This window comes from Mesocricetus auratus, unplaced genomic scaffold, assembly GCF_017639785.1.
Source record: "Mesocricetus auratus isolate SY011 unplaced genomic scaffold, BCM_Maur_2.0 Super-Scaffold_100013, whole genome shotgun sequence".
Classification (NCBI taxonomy): Eukaryota; Metazoa; Chordata; class Mammalia; order Rodentia; family Cricetidae; genus Mesocricetus; species Mesocricetus auratus.
In genome coordinates, this window is record NW_024429196.1 from 70,392,492 (window position 1) to 70,409,817 (window position 17,326).

General features: G+C 37.1%; 2 protein-coding genes across 2 annotated transcripts in view; one reads left to right on the forward strand and one right to left on the reverse strand.

The window, feature by feature from the left end:
- LOC106020806 (centromere protein P) overlaps positions 1–17,326 on the reverse strand; it is a 193,318-nt gene that overhangs the window by 123,412 nt on the left and 52,580 nt on the right.
- On the forward strand, positions 2,772–13,502 carry Omd (osteomodulin). Its single transcript, XM_005066247.4, has 3 exons — positions 2,772–2,944; positions 8,438–9,391; positions 10,262–13,502. The coding sequence occupies exons 2-3, from the start codon at positions 8,452–8,454 to the stop codon at positions 10,576–10,578; spliced, it is 1,257 nt and encodes a 418-aa protein (XP_005066304.2). The 5' UTR covers positions 2,772–2,944; positions 8,438–8,451; the 3' UTR covers positions 10,579–13,502.

The window sequence follows — 17,326 nt, forward strand, 5'->3', positions numbered from 1 at the left end:
ACACATCTATTAAGACGCCAGTGCTGGCTATCCCTCCAAAGACACCTCCTGCGCTCTTCATCTGCATGCTTAGCTTGTACCATATTAGTTCCTTTTTTTCTGATACTTACTTGGCTTTACTCCCATACAATATTCAGAACTAAATATATGTTACTTAAAACTGTATTTGTATCTTTCCATTACTTCTTTTTTTTTGGCGGGGGAGGGTGTTAAGCAGTTTTAGGTTCATAGCAAAACTGAGATGCAGCACAGATCTTCCCAGATTCCTCTCTGTAAAGAGCTTCTTTTCTTTGTGGTGCTTCTCAGTGTTCCAGGTCTATCCTATACTTTCCCCATCCCAATTCTTCTAGATCAGTAATTTCCCCAATGAACAGTCCTGATTCATTTCCACAGAGAATGCTGTTAGAAACTAAGGTCTGGCTACCAGTTCATTGCTACTGGAGTATCTTCAATTATAAGTCCTGGCATCTTCAAAGCAAGGCCATGCACACATGTATTCTAACCTATGTATAGACACACAAAAAACCCACCGTGTATAGTCATTTGTATGCACGTAATGGCTACACCAATCACTCTCACCAGTTGTCCTTGCTTACCTTTACTGTCTCACTTCAACAGGCAGTACTTGGCTGCCACCACTCACCAGGGTAATTTCAATGTTCTGCCCAGCTCACATATAGCAGGAACACAGCTGCCAGTTTTCCTTTCTTTACCTTACTCATTTTTATCCTTCAACTTGGTTTATTCTCTGTACTCTGTACCACTCAATAAACTTTTATTTTCTTTTTTCCTCCTTTATGACAGTAAGAGTTTTTACTCCCGAGTCCTTAGTTTTAAGTTACTTTACACAAAGCAGGTGCACAATTTTTTTAAAAAGAGCTGAGCATGTAACAAATAAACGAAAACTTCTTTTGCCTGTTATATTAAGCTGAATCAGGAGGGCTTTTCCTAGCCAGTACTAGTATGTTGTTCAGCTTTGAGATGCTGTGCCTGTTCCAATCCTATCATATAATTTAGATTTTTAAACAATTCATCTGACTCCTCCCCACAACTGCTACAATTAAGCCACCTAACCAAATCAGTGATCATAAACTATCACCTGTCCTAAGCATTATCCCCTCTTCCTGTCCTCTCCCTCCCTGCCTGCCCCCTTCTTTGATTTATCAAGACAGAGTTTCTATATATAATAGCACTAGCTGTCCTGGAACTTGCTTTGTAGACCAGGCTGGTCTCAAACTCACAGAAATCTGTCTGCCTATGCCTTCCAAGTGCTGGGATTAAAGGCGTGTGTCAAAAGGCCCAGCTTCTAGACTTTTTGTTTTGTTTTGTTTTAATATGTTCTAGCTATCTAGTGACAAATATTCTTCTATATAATCTAGAAACAGGAACAACATAGTTACTTTGTTTTGTTTTGTTTTGTTTTAGGAGACAGAGTTTCTCTGTGTAGTTTTGGAGGCTGTCCTGGAATTAGCTTTTGTAGACCAGGCTGAACTCCCACAGATTCGCCTGCCTCTGCCTCCCAAGTGCTGGGATTAAAGGCATGTGCCACCACTGTCTGGCTCAGAATCATTACTTTAAGACAAAAATCATACAACTAATAAGAGTTACATCTAAAAATTAAATGGTTGGTTTTAAATTAATTGGTTGAGAGAACCATGAAGGGAACTCAATGTTTGAGAAAAAACATACAAATTTTCTCTTTTCTTGAGTGTGAAAGGCCGAGGTTTAAGAAAAAGAGACAGTAATAGAAAACATATGGAAAAGACTGGTAACAAATAGGAATCTTGGCCCAACTGTGGTCTGCCACGTTTCACATACCAATGTCTCAAATAATAGGCTAGATGTTTACAATATTGCCAAAGCATCCTTGATACTGTATACTTTTCTCAAATCTGAAATATAAAAATAAATCCTGTAAGTTTCTTATAAAGTCTAATAGAAAACACTATTTTGAAGAAACAAAAATGAACTTCTTAAGCTTGAAAGAATCTCCTTCCAAAAAATCAACATCCAATGCCAGGAGACATAGCTAACTCTGTTTAACTATGAAAACATTAGCACAAAAATTTCTCCTGCAGCAAGCAAGCTTGCTGGCTGGAACTCTTAAGGAGGGTCCCTCAACCACAGGAAAGTTTCTAAATCCACAAAACAAAATAATAGAAGTTATTAGGCAGTAAAAGCTTTTCATTCTATTCCATCGAAAGACACATGTATTATAAAACTACTTTGTGTACTTGGGAAGAAGGCAAATTGGAGATATGGCTTGGTAGTGCAGCATACCAACTATCACAGACAAGGGAATTCATAAATGGAAAAGTTGTGCCTTTAATCTTTGAAATCGATACAATCTACTGCATTTTCAAAGTAAACTAGATGTGAAAAGCTGTGTGTTTCCAATTCTGATTCCTAGCTTCAAAAAAGGGAAGCACTGATGTGAATGCATGCCTCTATCAACCCAGGGACCGGATACGATCCTGAATTCCACCTTAAATTGCTGAGACACTGGGCTCCAGGTCAGTGTGGACTTTAATCTGAAGAATTCTTTGGCATAAAAATGAAAATAAAAACAGTAATCAGTACATGATGTTTCATTTAGTCTTGTTTGCCTTTCATATTAGAGGAAATTCTTGCCACACCTCAAACCAAAATTAAGGAGCAAAGAAAGAAGCTAGCCACATAAATCTGACCAAGAGCACAAACATCTTAATTAGAATCCACAAAATTTTGTATAATGAAAAGAACTACAAAATTTTAATTCAACCCAAGTGTTTTCCAAGCAGATTGTATTTGCTTAAATTGCTACAGTAATTCACAGGACAGCCCTGTCTGGACTCAGAGTTACTGTGGATTTTTAAAGAAACTCCGTTAGAGAATTTAGGCATTTCTGATTCAGTTAAAGGATTTGCCAATTCATCAATCCCTGAAACTAAAGCAATTTTAACAGGTATGATAATAAAATAACTTTCAACTCTTAAAGAATGTATTCCTATTGTTATAAAAGTATATTGTATTTGTCTAATAGTAAAATAGACTGCAGCTATCATAAAAGCACAATCTGGGGAAGCAAAATCTGGTAAAAAAGTTACATTAAATTTTTGATTAGGCAAAATGTTGAGGTAAAAGGATCAGTAAGATGAGTTTAAATTTCTCATGTAAAGTTCTTCAACAAACAACATTTGTTTTGATTTTTTAAAATTAATTCTGGTCAAAGAGGAAGATTCTTGGGTTAAAGGAATCAACTTCTCTTTAGTTTCTTGGGTCTGGCTTTCTGTTCTTAATTTTAAATGACAAAAAAACCTGCTAATGCATTTGAGACATAAATCCAAGTAGTGATGTTGAGTACAGTTGTAGAGAAGGTGTGCATTTGTTCAAAATTTCTCTACTGGGCAAATACTGATCTAGAATGTTTTTGTTTTCATTGTATCATTCTCAAAGAAAATATATGAACATTTTATCCTATTATTAATAGATACTTTTAAGTTAATTAAGATTTAAGTTTATTGTGGCTAAAATAACAAATAGCAAAGATTTTATAGAATTAAAATTAAAGTTGTCTTAGACAAAAACACATATATAAATAATTTTTATTTACTGGTTTGTATGGCATATCAAACAACTACATCTTTAAAATAGTAAAATGCTATGCTGCTTTTATCTTTAAGTTTCCAGAACTAAGTAAATTATACTTCAATTTTATTCATTTAAATTAGGGTCTACACTGGTTAAAAAACAGTAGTGCTTTTCTTCAAATTATGATAAAGACACTCTTATTGTCTTGTATAGAAAATTCATATTAATGGATAATTTCTTAAAATTTACATTGGTGCTCTGCTTTAAATTTCTTTCTTCACCTGCCATTTTTCTAATAGACAATGTAATATAAGTGAGAAATATCCCATATTGTTATAGAGAAATAAATACGAAAGATAATAGCCAAGTTCTCTGTTTTTCATCTAAAGAAACTACCATGGTGAAATGCCTCAAGAAATCAACGTTAACAAAGAGAAGCAATATTAACAAGATATAGTCTTAATAAAATATATTAAGTAGATCATTTCACAGATCTTTGACTACTAAGAGCCAGAGCAGTGCACTTAGGCTCTGCTAAAAATTAGAGATTGGGAAATGAGACGATTGACAGTGAGTTACTGTGATGGTCTTTGAGTTATTATATAGGGAATAAGGCATAAATTGTAGGATATGGAGACAAAAGTAACAAAATATACTTAGCAAATGTCTAAGAAGAGACTCTCTGGGTAAGATGAAGTAAAATCACTCTTGGGGAAAAGTATCACAGGAGACAAAAGGAAGACTAGTAAATGACAGTATTTCAGATTAAAAGTTGCTATACAGGGAAAGCCTTCTGAAGTGTTTACAAAGAGCAGGAAATAACATGAAGATTCTTTTTATCTTCAGAAGCCATTGTTTGTTGTGGGATTTTGTTCCTAAACCAACCGCCATGAAGTATCTGATCAGAGTATTATCAGGATAACCTTTTCTTCCAATTTCTCACAACACCGAGCAACAGATTCTAATTCTAAAATGCTGCTAAATACTAATTCTAAAAGGCTGTTAGTTGATGACTGCTAATGGTCATCAGGATAAAACTGAGATGGACTGGATGCTTCATGAGCAAGTGTGAGAGAACTTAAGAGCCTTTTATGGCCTGGTTTGGTGCTATAGGCCAGCTCTGCCTCTTGGCTGTGGATCAGTGTCTATCCCTGGTATACAATCTGTCTTCATGTGCCTATAGCACAAAGAGAGATGCTCTCTCAGCCTGGACTCTTAGGGGGAGTGCCTTGACCCTACCAAGAGTAAAATGATAGACTCTAGACATCCCCTATGTGGAAGGATTTGGCAATAGGGTGGGAGGGAGGGTGGAAGGGGAGTGCGGGAGGAGGGGAGGGAGAGGGAACTGGGATTGACATGTAAAACAAGCTATTTAAAATTAAAATAAAAAAAAATAATGTAAATCATCAAAAAAAAAAAAAAAAAGACCTCCCTGAGGGCCTGGGCCCTCCCTGGAATGAAATGACAGATTTTAGAGATCCCCCATGGAGGGCCTTACCCTCCCTGGGGAATGGAGTGGGGATGTGGGGGGGAGCTGGTGGGAGGGAAGTGGGCATGGAGGGGAGAGAGAGGGAATTGGAACTGACATGGGAAGCAAGCTTGTTTCTAATTTAAATATATAATAAAAGTGTTAAAAAGAAAAAAAAAAAAAAGGCCTCCCTGTTTCTCCCAGGAGGGTCAAGACCTGATCCTGCAGCACTAATTATGCCCATTTTGTTATGGTTAATTTTGTAGTGTTGGTCTCCTCTTCTAAACTATTTGTTCTCTTAGAGGGGTTTATATCTTCATTCTCTCTTTATTTTTGTGTTCCCTAACAAGCACATTGTTTCATAGCTAGAAATAACTTTTTAAAAAATGTAACCCTGAGGTGTAGGCAATCTAGGGGGCTTTGGGTAGTAGATCAGTATATATCCCTGGCAAACAAACGGACTTTGGGCACCCATCCCACAATGAGGGAAGCTCTCTCAATGTGGACACAAGGGAGAGGGCCTAGGCCCCCCCCCCCAGGAACGAATGACAGACTCTAGAGATCCAGCATGGAGGGCCTTACCCTCCCTGGGGAACAGAGTGTGGATTGGGTGGGTGGCTGGGGGAGCAGATGGGGGAGAGCAGGCGAGGAGGGGAGGGAGAGGGAGCTGGGACTGACATGTGAAGCAAGATTGTTTCTAATTTAAATATATAAGAAGAAAACAAGGTCATTATCCAAAAAGAATGATGGGAAATGATGTTTTACAGCCTTAAGAAGAGAAACAAAACAAAAAACCCAGTAGTCTTGGCAAGAAGGAATGGTGGTGGACTAAGGAAATGCAGCCATGCCATACTTGAGGTTGTAGCCAAGAACTAAGAATGAGCCCAGTCAGCCTGGTTTGTTTATCCTTCTTCATATTCAGCTATGTGAGTCAGAATGAGAGGAGGGAGGAAATTGCCATTTACCAGGGACTGTGCAAAGGAGTTATGAGAACAATGAACTATAGCATCCCAGTAGAGGGACCTTAGACTATAAGGAAGCAAGGTGGAGGCAGTAAAATTCAGTACCATCAACATACATTAGACTCCTCTGAAACCCAGGAATTATTTATAGTTGAAGGTACTTCTTGAAGATATGGTCAGAATATAGGATGTTCAAAATTCAGACTATGACCACTGGTATTTTGGAAGTCTCAGGACATGAGTTCACAGGAAGAACTGAGACAAATCAAGGGAGAAAAAGGAGCAAATGGAGCTCTGTCAGAAAAATGATTAACATAACTATTTTCTCAGTAATACTAATATTGAAAAACAGGAGGTATCATTCTAGAGGAATAAATGTAAATGATTTCATAGAAACACAGTGATGTTATGGCATTTATTCACTCATTCATTTATAAAATCCCTTTTGAGAAAGGTGGAGAAAAAAGGTCTCAGGGGAAAAAGGATACATTTTTTTCTTTAACATTTTTCCTAAATAATGCTCATTTCAACTGGACAGCAGTTTTCAATTTGCCAAGAACTTTTACATGACTCAGGAGATTGAGGCAGTAAAGACTATTTGAATTGTAGGAGTTGGAGACCATCCCAGTGAGACTCTGTCTCAAAACAATAAAGTTAGAGTTTATCTTCTAGGTAACATAAGCAGCAAGACTAAGACAAGACGCAAGATAAGCAGGAAAGACATGGGGCTGAGGAGATAGCCCTGTCAGCAAAATCCTTACGTACATTGCAAGCAGGAAGATCCGAGCTCTGAATTGGTTCCATAGAACCCATGTTAAAAACAAACAAAACCAAGTGTGGTGACCACACTTGTACTCCTAACATTTGGAAAGCAGAGATGGGAAGTCCCTGTCACTCACTGGCCAGCCAAACAGCCTACATAGTAAAAGACTCTTATCTTAAAAAATTAAAAGGTAGATACCAGATGAATGGCACCTGATGTTGTCTTCTTGGTTTTACATGCACGCACGCACGCGCACGCGCGCACACACACACACACACACACACACACACACACGAAGCCATGTATAATTTAACTACAATTACAAATTTCACTTTATTCTTTTTGAGGAGGTGTCTTACTGTATTATTAGATTGGTCTCCAACTCAAATGATCTGCCCACTGAGCAGGAGGAATTATAGGCATGTGCACATAACCAGCAATTACAATTTTTATTTTATTAATAAAGCAAGAGGCAGAATTGTTAAATGACAGAAATGAAATTCAAGTTTTCAGACTCTTTGTTTAGAAAATACTCCTTTCTTCTTCACGTTTCATCAGAAATAACTGTTCCTTATCTGGGAAGTCATCCCCTTACAATCCAACTCAATATAACATCTAAAATGCTCTATAGTGTCATTTTAATAGCTGTACATCTAGATCTTAACTCAAAAACACTACTCAAAGCCAGATATGGTAATGCTCCTTGTAGTCTCAGGACCTGGGAAGGAGAGACAAGAGAATCATGAGTTTAAGGCCAGCCTCACTTAAATAGCAAACGAGGCCAACCTGGGTTCTATAAGACACTGTCTCAGGAAGGAGGAAGGAAGGAAGGGAAGGAGAGAGGAAGAGGGGAGGAGGGACAAAGGGAAGGAAGAAGGGAGACAGAGGGAGACAAGGAAAAAAAAAAGGGAGAGAGGACGGGGAGAGGGAGAGAGGGGAATACTTAGTGAAAAAATAGGAGTCAGGAAAAACATGAAAATATTTAATTTAATGGAAATTGAAACTTTCTAAGTAAGTTACCACATAAAAAAGAATGTTCTTTTAAAGGACAAGGAAAAGATTTCAGTAACAGGAGTAGTAGGGAGCACGATTTTGGTTTAATAAAAATTGTTAACAGATCAACTTCTTTAACTGTTCAAAGAGGTAGCAACCATCACTAATAGAACACTGGGTAAGAATGTGCAGCATTTACAGTGATAGGAATACTAGGGTGTGGTTGGGTAACGTCACAGTTATTACAAATCTACAGTCTAGAAAACAAGACAACTGAGAGTATCTTACAAGATACTGACTGCAATCTCAACATACAATCTCAACACTTGGGAGGCAGAGGCAGAAGGATTGCCTGTAATTCAAGGCCGGTTTAGTTTTCATAGGAAATTCTTGCCAGTAAGGGCTACAAAAGGAATCCTGTCTATAAAAACAAAAGTAAACAAATAAAACATAGTGACTAATTAGTAAAAAGTCCAGAGCAGCACATTTTTGACTACTGTTCAATGCAACATGTGATTCTAAAATTTACTTCAGAGGTATTTAAACATTAAATTTTAATTTGAGCTTTGCTCATACATCCTGAATATTCTGTTATATATATGCACCAGTATAGCAAACCTTATATGTGTCAATTTATATGAGAATTATTCTAAGTATTAATCACTTTTCTCTTTGCAATAGGACAAAAAAAAACCATGAGCTTTTTAAGTACAACATACATCCTTTTCTTCTGTTTTGGAGTTAGAGTATATTGCCAATACGAAGCTTACCAATGGGATGAAGAGTATGACCAAGAGCCAAATGAAGATTATGAGCCAGAATTCCAATTTCATCAAAATATTGAATATGGAGTGTCCTTTTATCAGAATGTGTTAGGCTGTGCTAAGGAATGCTTCTGTCCAACTAACTTTCCAACATCAATGTATTGTGACAATCGTAAACTCAAGACTATCCCAAATATTCCAATGCATATTCAGCAACTCTACCTTCAGTTCAATGATATTGAGGCTGTGACTGAAAAGTCATTCATCAATGCAACTCGTCTAAAAGAAATAAACCTCAGCCATAACAAAATTAAATCTCAAAAGATTGAATATGGTGTCTTTGCTAAACTTTCAAATCTACAGCAACTTCATCTGGAGCACAACAACTTAGAAGAATTTCCATTTCCTCTTCCTAAATCTCTGGAAAGACTCCTTCTTGGTTATAATGAAATTTCCACACTCCAAACAAATGCCATGGACGGACTGGTAAACTTGACTATGCTTGATCTTTGCTATAATCATCTTTCTGATTCAATGTTAAATGAAAAGAGCCTTTCCAAAATGGAAAAGTTAATGCAGCTCAATCTATGTAATAATCAATTAGAATCAATGCCCCCTGGATTGCCTTCTTCACTTATGTATCTATCTTTAGAAAATAATTCAATTTCATCTATACCAGACAATTATTTTGACAAACTTCCAAAACTTCATGCTCTAAGAATGTCACACAACAAACTGAAAAACATTCCATATGGTATATTTAATCTTTCCAACCTTATAGAACTCAACGTTGGACACAATAAATTGAAGCAAGCATTCTACATTCCAAGGAATTTGGAACATCTATACCTACAAAATAATGAAATAGAAAGTATGCAAAATTTTGCACTTTTTAAAGAACAAAAGATTCTTTTTTGACTTGTTTTATTTGGGGGGGGGCTTGTAATGTTGAGGCAGGGTTTCTCTATGTAGCTCTGGATGCCCTGGAACTTCCTATATAGAGTAGGCTTGTCCACAAACTCGGATATATTCACCTGCCTCTGCCTCCTGAGTGCTGAGATTAAAGGTACATGCACCAACATTCCTGATCAATTATATTTTGATTCTATTCATAAAGAATGAGTTATTAGCCAGACAGTGGTGGTGCACACCTTTAATCCCAGCACTAGGGAGGCAGAGGCAGGTGGATCACTGTAAGTTCAAGGCCAGCCTAGTATACAAGGAGATTTCCAGGATAGCCAGAGCTACACAGTGAAACCCTGTCTTGAAAATACAAAATAAAACAAAACAAAGAGATATTAATCATCTATGGTTTACATAGTGCTGAAAGGGTTGCTTTGAAGTCAGCTAAGCTGATGACAGAGAGTGGCCTGGGGAAAGAGTGTGTCACTAATCTTATAGTTTTTTTTTCTACTCAACTTTACTACCTTGAATATTAGCAAGTAGTATTAGTGCACATCTGAAGAATATGGCCCTGGGTAGTAGGGCTATGTTTTTTTGTTTGTTTTTGCCTTTGCTTCTACTAAGAAGCAACTATATATTGCTTATATAATAAAACCAATTAATTCATATTTATTTTAGTGATAAGAAACTTGAGTTTCACTTCATTTTAATTAATATAAAATAATTAAACCCAACTCCACTTGTAAGTATTACGATAAAATCATATCACATAAAACAAAAACCAACATGGAATTATGACTATCATATGCATGATGAATTTTTAATTTGTGTTTTTCAGACATCAATGTGACAATGATGTGTCCCTCTACTGACCTACTACACCATCGCCATTTAACATACCTTCGAGTGGACCAAAATAAGCTGAAAGAACCCATAAGTTCATACATCTTCTTCTGCTTCCCTCATATACACAGTATTTATTATGGTGAACAAAGGAGCACTAATGGGGAAACAATACAACTGAAGACCCAAGTTTTCAGGAGATACCAAGATGACGAGGAGGAAGAAGAGGGGGAGGAAAACCATGATGGTCAGGACAACATTCTTGAGGGTCAAGAAGTAACAGAAGAGTACTTTAATTCTCATTATTATTAAGTGCAAGAATGGCAAGAAACTATATACGTATATATCTATGACTTCATATAGCCATGCTAATTACAAATCTAAACATATACTGCTCAAAATAATGTATCTAGAAATAAGTATGAGTATTAGATCAGAATTGTACTTAAGGTGTTAGTGACAATGGCTTCATCTCATAGGCTTAGAGCTTACTTAAAAATGATGCAAATCTTACAAAATATTAAAATGGCAAGTGGGAATAAAAAGCTTAAATGGGTTTGTTCTTTAAACTTAGAAATAATATCATGCAAAAAAACAAGTAAGGACCAGCAAAATGGCTCAGCAGATAAAGCATTTGCTGCCAAGACCCAACTCCTTCAAGTTGCCAAAATTTCCTCTTGCCACATGTGTGCATGCCAATAATAATAATAATAATAATAATAATAATAATAATAATAATAATAATACCTCTATGTATGCCACTTTCAATGATAGGATATTTTCCTAGGAATGATGAAATAAGTGACATTAACAGTGAAGACAGAAGCTGCCTCTGCCTCCCTGAATGCTAGGATTAAAGGGGTTCATCACCTCTGCCTTATTTACTCTTTCCTTCCTTTTTGAGGGAGGCACACTTATATATATTTCTAATCCCACTAAGGTATGAGTACCAAGTTCAGTGCTCAAAATGATATTTTTTTTTTTTGGTTTTTCGAGACAGGGTTTCTCTGTGGCTTTGGAGGCTGTCCTGGAACTAGCTCTTGTAGACCAGGCTGGCCTCAAACTCACAGAGATCTGCCTGCCTCTGCCTCCCGAGTGCTGGGATTAAAGGCGTGCGCCACTAACGCCCGGCCCAAAATGATATTTTTGATTTTCAAAGTTACCATCCTAAGATCTAAGGCATACAATTCAGGAAATTAAGTGTTCTTTTCTCAGATCACAAGAGCAAATGAATTATCAATTCTGTATCTGCTGTATGTGGATAATTAAAAATTAAATTACCTCAGTACAATCTATATTTTAGGAAATTTCAGCAACTATTCAAAATACTCTATCGTGTTCCATTTCCAACTGGATTAATATTTTAAAGTAAGCTGGAGAAAGGCCTTAGGTAGTTACATAAAGACTTGCTAAAATTGTTTTATTCACAGGTCATATTAAAACTGATAAAATAGAATTTTTACACATTGTTAAACTTTTCTGATGGCATCATACACTATAAGCATATATCTATACTAGCCAGTATTTATTTACATGCTGATAAAGTTGACTATAGTTCCTTTGAAATTTGATAGACACACAGGCTCCGATATCACCTCTAATACCTTAAAAGTCACTTGTATTCTCTAGTCCATTTTTAAGTATTTTAAGTACGTTTTATGATGTATTGTGATGAGCTCTCTTATATACCATACATTAATGATTCACAGAACTCCTGATAAAAAGTAACAAATGCATGCCAACACTAAGAATCCAAAAGCACATGATTAAAATTCAGACAATGGGCAATTAACAGATGGGTACACTATAATTTGGAAGTATTCAAGCTTCTGAGTGCTGAGAAGCCTCTACTGTTTTTTCTATCTTTGAGTAGGTTGTTAGCATTAACAGAAGAGAACACTCACCTGTACACAGGTGCAAAGTTGACAATGCATAATGAACACAAACAAATCTCCAACCATTCATTTAACCATCCACGTCAAGGTATTTAGTGAAGAAGGTACAACAGTGAGAGATCGGGGAAAAGAGTACAAAAAGCAACTGTGACACAAAAACAAGGAAGCCCAAGAGTCAAATACTAGTGGTATTAGCTAGGCATCCCTGTGACACAGGCCTAAAGTCCAGTTAGTTCTCCTGAAATGTTTCAAAATGGGAGTATAAATGCAATTACGTATTATGAATGAAAATATGCTGTGTTGAGAGATAAGCAAGATCAGACACTTTTTCTAGCTTCCATGTTAAAATTTAAAAAGAGCCACGAAGGAAATGCAAATCAAAACCACACTTAAAACATTTACCTTTTTCTCATTACAGTGGCAGCAATCAAAAGACAGGAAAATAACAAATATTGATGAGGAGACAGAAAGATTGGTATCCTCACATACAGCTGATAGACAACAATGCAGCTATTTGGAAAGCTCCAGTTAGGTTTAATCAACATTTCTACTTCTAGGCATCTGCCCAAGAGAACTGAACACAGGTTCACAATGCTCAAGACCGTCCATAGCAGCATCATTCATGAGTCCAAAAGAGGAAACCAATAGCTGGGTATGGTGGTGCAAAGCTATGCAATCCCAGCACTTGGTGTGGAGGGTGGACGCAGGAAGTTAAGGAGTTCAAAGAGATTCTCCCATATACAGCAAGTTTGAGACTTGCATGGGCTAGACCCTGTCTCAAAAAAGAACTGATGACAGACAGGGTTTCCTTTTTTTTTTAAATTTAGTTTATTATGTATAGAGTGTTCTGGCAGTAGCCACCATGTGAGCACTGGGGACTTGAACTCAGGACCTCTGGAAGAGCAACCAGCGCTCTTAACCTCTGAGCCATTTCTCCAGCCCGACAGGGTTTCCTTTATAAGTAATGAAATTTTCTAAAATTATTATGATGATGATTACATAGAACCTGAAAATACTAAAATGGTTGAATTTGTACACTTACAGAAGGGGGAATTTCATTGAATGGGAATTAGCACAACAAAGAAGGCATTTAAAAAAAATCCCATAACTTACTCTAACACAAGGTATAAACAAACAAAATGGTGACAAGGCAGAAATGATAACCCAGGTGACCATGGACATCATAACTAATTTCAGCCTGGACCAGCTGAAACTTCAGGAAGAAGTGATACTGTGTGGGGAGTACTAGCAGAAGTAGAAACTATCATAGATTAATGTAAAGAAGTAGTAATTATTTGAACTCTTGTACGGTTAAAAAGTAAAAATTCTCAATTTTTGTTACATCGAGAGATTGTTTCTTCATTTTCTTTTTAAGTTAACAAATTACACTTAATTTAAAAAAATCCCTCCAAAGACACATAAGTAAATTACCACAAAATCCCTCCTGCTCAAAACCCAGAGGATGTAGGTCTACAATCTTTTTATTATTATTATTTAGAAATGCCACAGTGAACTCGAACCAAAGCAAGGATTTCTCAGTAAACATAAAGCAAATAAAAACCCTAATGCTTTTCCTCAAAGAAGCGGAAGAACGAAGTATTTTCTTTACCTCCTACAGCACAACAGTTACCATGTCAGACACAGAGAATCAACTGACTCGGTAATTACAACAGGAAAGAAAATAATGAGCCTCTACTTGTCTATTAGGAAAAGGGCTAAACTGCTTGTAAGAACTAACAAAACATGCAATTAATACCAAAAATCCCAGATTAGTTAACAAAAATAAATACAGTTCATTTTAGAAAGGAAGTAAAAATAAAGGATCCTTCAGAAAAAATAATAGCTAACAGAACTGTTTGAAAACATCTAGCCTGTGTCTAAGAATCAATTGAAATACAGATTTTTAAACTTATTTCTCAACTTAGGGACTACTAAGTTAAAATACAGATGCATGCATATTACATAACACATTCAACCAGCTCTAAGAGGGAAGAAAGCAAAAAAAAAAAAAAAAAAAAAAACTAAACATAACCCCCCCCCAAATTCTAGTCTCTTCTATAGACTTTTTGTGTTATAAAGAATTCTTCTGTCCCCAAGGATGATGGTTGGAACAAAAATCCTGGTTTCCTGATTCAAAACACATTTTCCCCTCTAAGTCTTGGAACTAAAGTGAAAGAGCAGCTGGAAACAAAATTAGATCATAACATCTAAAATCCCAAGTTTCTTATATGTTCCAATTTCCTGTACAGAACCCCATGCCCAGTTTAAGTAACTGTATTTAGTACAGTAGGCACTGGTATAAGTAGCAGCATGTCATACACACATCTTCATCACTGTAAGTGTTCCGGCTGTGAATACATTATACAGACATTTAGACACTAAAAGAAAAAAATTAAATTCAAAGATAAAATACCTTTTTTAAAAAGGCATAAATTTGTCCTCACACTGCATCATAACCTCCTTCCGCTTTGGTCTGTAAGGTGCTTCCACTCTCATCTCTCTCATGTGAACAAAAGATCTATGTTCATGTAAATACACAAGATTTAAGACAACATGCTTGCTATAAGGTCTCAGAATGTTGAATTTTAATTAATTATCTAGTAACTCAGTAGTTCTCATAGGCATGGCTTTTAAAAAGAATTGCTCTTGTTTATATTTATGCAAAAACATCCAAGTGTCTGCCAGATAAGTGTGCATGCCCTAGGTAGTCAGAAGAGGGAATTGGAACCCTGTGAGCTGGAGTTACAAGTGACTGTGACGTGTCTAAGTTGGGCATTAGGATCCCAATTTAGGTCCTCTGGAAGAGCAGCAAGTGCTCTTAACTGCTAAGCCATCGCTCCAGTAGCCAAAAGTTTGCTCACCCATCTAACAGTCATAGTGCATAACTAGGTGATGGTTAGCCTTTAGTTTTCTTAAGGCTTTTATTTGTGTTTGTTTTTTATTCTAGAAACAAGCTCTTATTGTGTAGTACTGGGTAGCCTAGAATTAAACAAACAAACAACATGTCTGGTTTTGCCTTCTAAGTGCTCGGATTAAAGACGGGCTCTGGCCAAGGAACTGAACCTCCTTGGGGTTGGAAAGGTGGGTTGGTGGTTAAAAGCACTTGCTACTTTTCCAGATGATCCATGTTCAATTCCAAGTACCCACATGGAGATGCATGACCTTAACGCCAGTACCAGGGAATCTGACCCTCTCTTCTGGCCTACTTAGTTATCAAGCATGCAGGTAGCACACAGATAAACATGCAGTTAAAATATCCATTACAAGAAGGAAGGAAGGAAGGAAGGAAGGAAGGAAGGAAGGAAGGAAGGAAGGAAGGAAGGAAGGAAGGAAGGAAGACTGAGCACCAAAGAAACTAGAGAACTTCCCCAAGATCAAGAGAATCAAAGCTTAGAACTCAGACAAGTATTCTGACTGTTTTCCTATGATGTTGAAGACGGAAAATATATCAACCTACTGGATAGTTTATAGTTTGTTAGGGCTCTCTCTCTCTCTCTCTCTCTCTCTCTCTCTCTCTCTCTCTCTCTCTCTCTCTCTCTCTCTCTCTCTCTCTCTCTCTCTCCCTCCCTCTCTCCCCAGAAAACCCTTGTTTCTTAGGTTTTTGTTTGTTTTTTGAGATAAGTTCTCACTATGTTGTCCTAGTTGGCTACACACACACACACACACACACACACACACACACACACACACACACACACACACACAGTATACTGGCATCTGTTTTTTAAAAAACTATTTTAAAACTATTTTAAAAATAGTTCAGCTTGCTTAGAATTCACCATTTAGCTGTGAATGACCTTGAACTCCTGATCCCTTTGTGTCTATCTCACAACTGCTGGGGTTACAGATCGGTGCCACTACACCTGTCTTATGCATGGCTGGCAATGGAACTCAGGGCTTCTTGAATATTATTAGGTAAGAACTCTACGAACTGAGCTACATGATAACCTGAAAATTCAGCTCCACACAACACATTTTTAACTGCTTACTGCTGTGAAACAATTAGGAGGCCAAAACACAGGCTAATGAAGCACCTTGAAGAAATAGAACCCCTATAAGGTACCAAGGGTAATACAGAAGTTACCTAAAGGAATGTTCTAGAGTAGTAAATTCTCAGTGAACAGAATGTGTAATCTAAAGCATCTGACAGCTTTCATGTTTAATAGTGAGAGCGAAGGAATTTTCTACCAGAATGTAAGATTTCTTTCTGAAATGGAAAACAACCTCAGTTTTAAGCAGTTCTTTAGGGAACTGTATAGAAGGATTTGGTTTTCCCTAAAGAGAGACTGAACTTGGCTTTACCTCCCTAGAAGCAATTATGTCATTCTTGAAAGTTCTGTGTGTGTTTTGGATGGCACTGACCACATACAATAGTTTTAGGAGTAGGTTAATCTGGCCAGAAAGATCATTCACATGACTTAGGGTAGGGGGTTAGGGTTATGCAGAACTGAGGAATAACTTCAACCACGGGTATACTCTAGACTCTGTTCCAGCATCTCCATGCCTGATTTTCATGTGAAGCTCTGTCCTGAGTAAGACACAACCATTGGTTGGGCTTTTTTCAGTGAGTTATTCCTTTTAGAGAATTTAGCCAAATTTCTGCAAGAACAGTAAGTGCTCTAAACTACCGAGCCATCTCTCCAGCCCTCATACTCTATTTTAAGTATTTATCCACATTTTCCTTTAGGAAAAAAGAATAGTGGCTTTGACAACTAAAAGCACCAAAAATAATAAAAAATAAAAGTAATGTTTTTAGACAAGGGCTTGCTATGCAATCCAGGCTAACCCTGAACTCCCCCCTTCCTTGTGTCTCTGATTCTCAAGTGTTGAGATTACAGGTATGTGCCCAGCAAAAGTTTTAAAGGTGAGTCTTTAAAGAACGTGTACATGGTTTCTATCTACACTACTGCTTTATAGTTTTATATTTTTAAGACAGTCTCACTATGTAGCTCTGGCTGGCCTGGAACTTGCAGTGTAGAACAGACTAACAAAGATCCTCCTGCCTCTGCCTTCTAAGCGCTGGGATTAAAGGGGTGCACCACTACACTCTCTGGTGATATGTTATTTATGATTTATTAAAGCTTGTCTGAGGGTACAGACAGCAAAGCTAGCCACAAGCCATAGAGCCAGGCAATAGTGATACACACCTTTAATGCCAGCAGCCA

Bases quoted from the DNA above. Each gene is read 5' to 3' on its own strand.
- Omd (XM_005066247.4), top strand. From the start codon at position 8,452: ATGAGCTTTTTAAGTACAACATACATCCTTTTCTTCTGTTTTGGAGTT. The intron at 9,392-10,261 runs GTATGCAAAATT...TGTGTTTTTCAG, and splicing joins ACAAAATAATGAAATAGAAA to ACATCAATGTGACAATGATG.